Here is a 9090-nt window from a genome sequence, read left to right as displayed (position 1 = left end):
ATTCTACAACGAATTTGGTTTGTAGGGAATAGGGGTAGTTTCGAATAAGGTATTTAAGTCATTTATGTTAGTATCAAAGAAGACGACCTGAGTTAAAGGTTATGTCATGAATTTGATAACCCATGGGTTATTTCTAATATGGATTTTGTTAAGAGTTGTGATGAATCGCAGTTAATCATTTTTTGTTGACTTGGCAAATACACATAATCATAGATCGTTTTCTTTGAGATACACGTGGAAAAAGATTTGTGATAGTGTGCCATTGTCACATCAGTTGTATACAAATCGCATATAATTTTCCGTCCTATCTAATATTTAGAGAACTCCAACCATGCTATCTAAACCCTTACCCACTTTAGTGGGCAGTGGTAGAATTTATGAGTATCATGAGTTATGCACTCTATCAATGCAACCCATAATTATTAATCATAAATTATTTAATTCAAGTCAAATTAATTTTTTTTTTTAAATTGATTATTTTCAACATAACTGTTTGAATTTTTCCTTCTAAAAAAGATGGATAACCAAGTGGGAGTACCTATTTTGGGTATCAAAAATATCAAGACCCAAAAAATGTTGAGACACTATTTTTTTGTTTTTTTTAACTCCACTACCCAAAACAACTGTTGGGATTTGGGAGGGGATGGATAATGCATTGAAGTTGCTCTTAGGAGTGGCAATGGATTGATAATATTCGCTTACCTGACTCATCCAACCCAAATTATTTAGGTATGGGCACAATATTTTTATCCAATTAAAAATTCAGATAAAATTATCAAAAAATTTAGGGTTAGATATACAACCTATTTCATTGGAATATTTATTTGTCCGAGTTTAAGAAGGTAAATTCATAATAAAGCATATGTATAATTCAAAATTAAAATTATTCCATCATCTTCACAATGAAGTATATATATCTGACTCAGACATCACTTGAAATTTAGGTACAAATCAAATATAGATATTTTTTAAAATATTGAATACGTAATGGGAAATATCCTTGGTAAAAGTGGGTGGTAACAAATTGCATACAGATACTTGGACGTAGATTTGCATAAGTATATATATATATATATATATATATATATATATATATATATATATATATATATATATATATATATATATATATTTTCTGACCATTGTGAGAAGCCCATGTGTGGAGTTTGTATCACTCATTTGATGCACTACGATGCATCAAAGTGGGAGTCCCCATAACAGCCTTATTTATGTTAGCCATATTAATTTTTGTTAAGTGGTGTGGTTAAAGTAATTTATAATCCTTTTTTATATTTAATTTGGTATATAAAAATTCAACTTTTCCAATATCAATCCATACCTAACTTTTCAAACAGGACCTAGCTATGCTTTTTTGGACATTTGTCTACGTTGGATTCCACCATCTTCTCATTCAAAATTAATGATTTTGATTTTGGATTGTTATGAAATTAAATTGACTTTTAAACTTCAGAATTTTTTTGACCACATTATTCCCAAAAATTCTATTAAAAAATTTAGAGTCGAAGAATCTATCTAGTTCAACTCTAAAATTTCACTCATTATTCCCAAGAAATATTTTAAAGCTAGATTGGTGTTCGAGAATCATGTTTGGAAAAGTATTATGTTGTGTGTATAAGTTAAAATTATTATACGATAAAAATAACTCGTAACTCTTAGAATTTGAAAAAAAAAATAAAGCACTAATTGATATTTTTGAGATTCTGAAGGCAAACAGTACTTTCCCCTAAATTACATTTTTTTGGGACTCACTAATGAAAAAACATTAAGAATATAATTATATATAAATTTAAAAATATCTAAAAACCAAAATACAACATCCAAATTAAATTAAAAAGTAAAATAACTATAACTATTAGAGAGAGTTACCTATATTTGATGGATTCCAAACCAATAGCTGGTTATAGTATTTATGACCACACCATATATCCCATTTCATTAATTTACATGCAATATTTTGGTTGAAATCGAATTTCAATAAATTTTCTCGGTAATTATATTTTTTTTTTACTATTTTACATTTTAATTAGTTTTTACTAAAATAAATTTAGAATTATTAATTTTAAATAGTATGACATAGATGAAAATTAGATTTGAAGGACAGCAAAATAATCAAAAGTTGTGCACATTTTGATTGGAATCTATTTCCCATATATAGGAGTGCTCAAGAAGCTCGAATTAGGATTTGGGAGCTGATCCAAATGGTAGTTTTACCGTAAAGCACTTCTAGATCTAGATTCTTTCAGGAGCTAGAAGTTGATCCAAACAGGTACATAATATCTTTTTATTACCCACGATGCGATTTTTGTTATGTTAGTTAAATATTATGCAGCTAACCGCAAAAATGCCATTTTAAGTAAACGCATAAGTTTCAAAATCACAAGAAATGAGTTTTGCGTCATTTTGATTTTAGATAATTTCTGATTTTGATTATGAGATAACTTTTATAATTCAAACCAGATAAAACATCAGATGCTACAATCAGATTATGGACAAGAATTGAATTCACGTAGCTAATTTTCAAAATATTTTATTGTGGCATAATTTTTTATTTTTTTTCCAAATAACTTTTGCAATGAATTTCAATTTGGCTAGAATGCTCTAAGGTATTTTTGGGTAGATTTAGAAATAGGAGTGGGGCCAGAATTTTTTCTACGCGAGGGCAATTAAGATTCTTACAAATTTAAAAAAATTATTGTGGGGACAATAGCAATAGATTTTTTCTCCCATTATTATTATCAGTCGCAATAGCATATAAATTTTTATAGTCTTTAAAAATTCTTGTGTGAGGGCAAGTACCCACAATTTAAATATGGTCTTGCTTAGAAAGTGAAGTACAATCACGTTTTACTAGAAATTGATGTGGTGCATAATCATCTATATTTGCATCAATACAAGTAGGGAACAATTATATTACACATAATTGATTTTCTTTGGTAAAAATCTGTTTTACTTAAAGAAGTCATTACGACACATTGACTCACATTGATCCATTGGATTCTCCTTGAAATCATATCTGTTCACCACTAGATCAAGACTTAAATACAAGTGTCTAGCTGCTTTCATAAGAGCCAAGCCTCCTTAATAAGGCAAGGGTACCCTGCTTTTTTCTGATGGCAAGAAGGGAGAGAAATGCCTCGGTCCAAAGTGAAAGGCTAATCCTCTTTCCTGTTTTCCAAATTTTCCCTTTTATCTCTCTTGTATAAGGATTGCAACAAGGAGAGAATGCGAGGTCTCAAGGTAGTTCCATCGACTCACATCCAATTCTACTATGGTTTGTGGAGCCTGATGGTACTGGTCAGAAAGGGGTATTGTTCATCTTTGAAGAGATTTTTTTAAGGGTAGTCTCATAATTTCATTGATATTATGTAAAACTCTAGTTAGGTTTTTCCTACGAGGGAGAAAGGGGAAGAGGGGGTTATACATATATATATTTTTTGTGAAAGGGTGTAATATGTAATTATGAATTTTCTCTTCATAGTGAAATCAGTGTGATATGTGGACGCAACTTAATCTCGAGAAAACTATGTAAAAATCTCTATACTTTGTGTGTGATTGTATCTTGATTTATTTTTCTTTCTTTATTGTTCTTTGATCGATTTCTCTATACCTTGGTCTCTGACGAGCCTTTAGACCTTTTGTTTGGCTATCTTCCGACAAATCACCCTAATTTGTTTATGCATCTTTCTCTCCACTATGCTTTCTGTTGGTCAATAACTACCAGAGTGTGTGGCTGATGAGGGGGTTTATAGCCATCATCTTTTTAATAGCCTTGTGAAGATCCTTGATTGAAAAACCTAACTAGGATTAACTTTAATTGATTGAGCTTCTAACTGTCAAATAATACAGCTTCAGACTTGTTATAAAGATCTTTGAAAGTTTTTTCTTTTATAAGAATTCCTTCGGAACATGAATAGTATAAGCAATCATACATACAAAGATATAAATCATGAAAAATGAAATCGTGCCACAAGAAAACCCCCCCCCCCCCCCCAAAAAAAAAAAAAATTGCTCAATTTTATTTGACTCTGCTCACCAACGCCCTGTGTGATTTGTTACCAAGCATCCTTGATTCCCTTGCTTATTAGACTTAGTTTTTTTTTTTGCTTTGCTCGTCATTTCTTATTTTTCTTTTGAAGTGATGTCGCCTTTTGACTTCCCTAACAAGTTGGAAGGTCGCTCGGAGGTGGTAAAAGAAATTCGTTAGGTCCTTTCCCATTATCAACCACAAATGCCATCTTAAGTCCCCATGTTGTGTGCACTTCGAGGTGACAATGCATGAACCAAACACCTAAAAACATATGAATGTCAAATACGATTCAATTAAATAGACAAAAAAAAAAAAAAAAACTCAACTAACAAAGCAATAAGAACTTACCTGGATTATCGGCTCTGAATCTAATAGCGGTCCATCCACCCGATGGTACTCCAATCGTGTTCCTTTCAACAGGATCGACGAGATTAAAATTTTTGGGATCCTTCTTTGGATTGAAATTCCCTACTCCCCTTCCTAGTACAAAGAAATTGAACCCATGCAAGTGGATGGGATGATTCTCAGGGGCTATTAACCCCGTGTCCTGTAAAACTAATTGCACCGTAGAGTTGTAAGCAAGCCTATACACCTTCGTTCCCTTCTTTGTTTGCAAGTTTGTCATCGTGGTACCTAAATAAGTCTCAGAAAATTAGAAAATTGAAATCTGGGATATTGAAACACGTAAAGAATGTTAGCATTAAGACTTTATTTGTCCCCACTCATAGAAGAGTTTGGTACCTGTGTAGTTGAAAGCGGTAGGTGGGTTGCCAGGGAAATCAGCGGTGAACACTCCGCTTATGTTGAAGTAATGTGCTTGAAGGAGTGCAGTGGTGGGCATGACAAAGCTAACGTTGTTAATGTCAGCAACAACACGACTTCCATTAGAGCAAGTAGGACACGGGTTGATACCGAGGCTGATAGTGAAGAAAAGCGAGTGATCTACTTTCAATGGGACAGTAGTAGGATACATTTTTGAATTAAGGCCACGGAGAGAATCAAAGAAACTAGATGCTATTGGGGTGGCATTTTGAGGGGGAGGATTGGTGAGTGTGGTTGGTGATGGGCCACTAGTGTCTTTGTAGTGCACGATGGCTGTTGCGGTCACATTGTCAACTGCGATGGGAGAGTCCATGAAAGGTGAAGCCGAAATCAAATACTTGCCCGAACCACGATTAGCGGTTAGAAGAACATTTGTGGTTTGGCCCGGGGCGATGAGAATTGTGTTGGTTTTGAAGGGTTTGGTGTATGTAGCATCGACTTCAACTACTGTCATTTGATGCCCAGCAATCTTGAAGAAGAGTTCTTCATTGAGCGCAGCATTGATGATTCGGAGTAAGTACGTTTTACCGCTCTTTACTTTCAAGGTGAACCCATCTTTTTGACAAAAAAACAGAACAAAAAACCAGAGTTTAACTAAACTTTTGTATCATTTTGAATATGAATCAAAAGGGTTGAGATTTTAGTAGTTGGTACCCTTTGAAGAGTTCTTTGGAGAGCAAGTAGAGGGTGTTCCTGTAAGGCCATTAATGGTGTGGGCATCAGAGACATTTGGCGCCAAACCGGACTTCATTGCCTCGTTAATCACAGCTTCGACATCTGATTTCCACCATTCACCTACAATTAAAACAAGAATTAAATCAAACACAAGCAAATTAAAAAAAAAAAACAGTTGGAATTAAAACTTTAAGCCTTATTTTATGAATTATGAGGTTCAATTCTTCCTCTTTTTTGGCTTGTTTGTTTCTATATTGTTAGGTCCTAACTACTGGCTGGTGGTACCTAACGCTTTCCTTACAAGAAAAAGAAAAAAAAAATGGAATTAGGAAAATGGGTATAAAATTTGCTGAATTTACCTATCAAAGTAAGTTATGAAAATATTAACCAATTAGGATAAATTATCGATTTTCATAAATTAAAAAAAAAATTTATTTACCAAAAAGATTATATAAATGTAAATATGTTGATTTAAAATTACATGTACACCTCTGTAAAAAAAATTAAAAAAATGTGACATTTCAGATGAAATTGACCCTTCAAATATATTCAAAATGAATCTTGACATGAAATTTTTAGAAAAAATATATCTGTTTATGTAAAACACTCAAAAAACATTAGATTGAACTCAAATTCAAGCTCACCTAATATGATAACTTCATCCTTATATGGTGTGGGGAATGGGTAAGGAACGCCTAGCTTGGGCAAGATGACAACGGCACCGTACACAGTCGCCCTTAGCCAGAGAATGTGCGCGTGCCACAGAAGTGTGCCTCTTTGGCCTGTAACGGTGAAGTTGTAGACATAGTTTTGCCCTGGCTGTATGGGGCACTGTGTGATGAACGCCGGCCCATCAGCCCAACCCGTACGGAGTTGTCGGATTCCATGCCTGATTTTATTAAAAAAAGAAAAAAAAATCAATTTTTTAGTTAAATAAAATGTGTTATAAATCAATAAATGAGATTAAAGGTGTAATTCCAATTGATCTAGAAAGGGCAAAATAGTCATTTTGGTTTGAAATGACCATATTACCCCTTTGCTTTCTCTGTTAAGAGTAAATGTTAAAGGGCAAAGTAGTCTTTTTAGAATTGACAGTTATTGTGGTTAGGTGTTGGTGACTCACCAATGAATGGAAAGGTTGTACTTGACATGGTTGACGACCTTCACGAGCACAGTATCACCTTCCCTTGCAGAGAGAGTGGGCCCTGGGAACTGCCCATTAACGGTCACGATGGGCTTTGTTGAACACAGTCTTGTTGTGTTCTTCATCACCACCTGCGTACATTAGCAAAGGATTATGAGAGCCATTAATAGGTGCGCAATGCGCATACCTCTTCTTCTTGGAAAAATCGAAGGACTACGCGTGGCAAATGTTTCTGATATGTTGGTTTACCTAACGTGACTATTTCTTTTAAAAAATGTTTTTTTATATACTAAGTGGACAGGAAAATTTTTTCTATGAAAATTCGATTTGCACACATACATTTACATATTTTTCTAGAATTCAATTTCTCAACTTCAATGAAAGGAAAAATATTTTTCCATCCCATCCCATCCCATGGGAAAATGATTTCCTTAGCTTCTAATGTTGTTCTCTTATGATCACACCCCATACCCAAACCTAAAACCAATTTTTTTCCCGATATTTTCTGAAGTGCAATCAAAGGGTTGGAATTCATTTTCTTGTAAAATCCATTTTCCCATGACCATTTACCTAAGCAATTGATATTCCCTTGAAAGTGGATTCCTAAATCATATAGACCCTTAAAATCAAGTTCATTGAGCCATAGTCTTATTATTATTATTTTTGCTAATATCTTTATAATGCAAATTTTCTTCAAATAAATAGTTCATTCTTACATTTCCAATTTTATAGAAAAATTAAAATTTGAGAAAATTTGAGACTTGCATTTTCCTGTTAAATTGACTTCCAAACTTAATGTGATTAGAAATTAAATAGAAAATGGTAATTTTCTTTGAATGTTCTAGAAGACCTTCATCATCATGTGAGCCACGACATGAATGGAAGAATTGGATTTGTTTAACTGACCGAAACCATCGAGATAAGGCATTGAAAATCGTCGGTATTGCAAAAAAAATCAGACTATAAAATGGTGGTCCGATAAGATTCGACCAATTTTTGTAATAAAGTCAGGCCTATATTATAATCAAGGTTCACTATAAAGAACCACCAATTTTAACATTGAAATTTGAGGAAAATACAATCTTTTTCATTAATGGGAAGATCCTTTAATGTTGAAACCTTAATAATATATATTTAATTTTATATTTTATGATAAATAAATAAACAAAAATGATAATTTTGTTAAAAGTACAAATATGGTACAACCACATTCTAACCAAATTGACTTATTATCGTATAGATCAAATCATCGGTATCGGTAATAATGATAACTAAATCCTAATGTTCACAACCTCCAAAATTTAGAAATAACAATCTAATAAAGTTTAATTTCAAATGCAGGTAACTTACATTGAACTTGTAGTGACGAATCCTGCACTGGACGAGTGCAGGAAATAAGCAAACCATTAGAACAAGGAGTCGAGCCCATGACACCATCACTCTATGTCTCTCTTTTTTTTTCCTTTATCTTTCTCTACAACTTGTTTTGTTATCTGTGTTGCTCTCATGAATGACTGCCCAACTCAACCTTATAAAGAAGATAAGGGTGGTTTTTGCTGTCATGTCGTTTTTCCTAGTTTGGTGGACGGCTCCTTGAGAAACAAGATTTTTTTTTGTACAAAACCAATTTTCTTGCGTGTGACATAAATTAGTCACCTACAGCTTAATAATATTTAATTCTCAAATCTAACTTATTAAAATCCTTATATAATTTCCAAATTGTCAAAAAATTAACCTAATGGGAAAATGGGTTGGTGGAAATTTATAGTTATTTTACAAATATATATGTAGGTTGCATGGGCCAAGGACTCAAAAACATGATGCCATATGGATGTAGAGCACCTGTTTGAGAGGCAAAAGATATAAATTTTTTTTTTTTCCTTTTTAGTTTTTCGAAATCTAATCTAGACCGTGAATTATAGAGGGTCGAGGTATCATTTAGGCTAACATGGCATTTCACATAATCTTAATAAGAACCTCAATCCATGCTAAATTGAGTAGCGGTGTCAATGGGTTGATTTTGGTTTGGTTCCACATATAGCAAATATTGAAATCTAAATAAAACACCAGTTCTAGTTTTGATTGATTTCGATTCCAGTATGCAATCATTGAAACCAGAATCAATCCTACAAATGATAGTTACTCATTTGGGATCCGTCGAGTACTGGCGGATAATATGGATAATTATTTTTTATGATAAAAATTAATATGTAATTCTTCACTTGATATTAATGAATTCTTCAAAAAAAAAAAAAAAAAAAAAATTGAAAATAAAATATTAGAAAATTAGGATGTGGATTATTTAATTTTGTAGCTGAGACTGAGAAGAAAAGGAAATATAAATGGACCATTGCGTATAGAGAAAATAAAAAACGAAGACTTCTCATTCTCTTTAAATTCT

At 32.8% G+C, this 9090-nt stretch overlaps 1 protein-coding gene across 1 annotated transcript; it reads right to left on the bottom strand.

Annotated features, from left to right (window-relative positions):
• Positions 1-3881: 3881 nt before the first annotated feature.
• Positions 3882-8189, bottom strand: LOC147395558 (laccase-4-like). The gene is made up of 7 exons (XM_086451240.1): positions 8040-8189; positions 6669-6820; positions 6190-6434; positions 5525-5665; positions 4790-5425; positions 4397-4681; positions 3882-4309 (listed from the first exon to the last, which is right to left on the bottom strand). Exons 1-7 carry the CDS (start codon positions 8124-8126, stop codon positions 4179-4181), a joined length of 1677 nt encoding a protein of 558 aa, XP_086307366.1. The 5' UTR covers positions 8127-8189; the 3' UTR covers positions 3882-4178.
• Between the last annotated feature and the right edge of the window lie 901 nt (positions 8190-9090).

The sequence above is a fragment of the Akebia trifoliata genome, chromosome 8, assembly GCF_017979445.1.
Source record: "Akebia trifoliata isolate Shusen 1 chromosome 8, ASM1797944v1, whole genome shotgun sequence".
Taxonomy (NCBI): domain Eukaryota; kingdom Viridiplantae; phylum Streptophyta; class Magnoliopsida; order Ranunculales; family Lardizabalaceae; genus Akebia; species Akebia trifoliata.
This window is presented reverse-complemented; position numbering and strand designations above follow the sequence as displayed.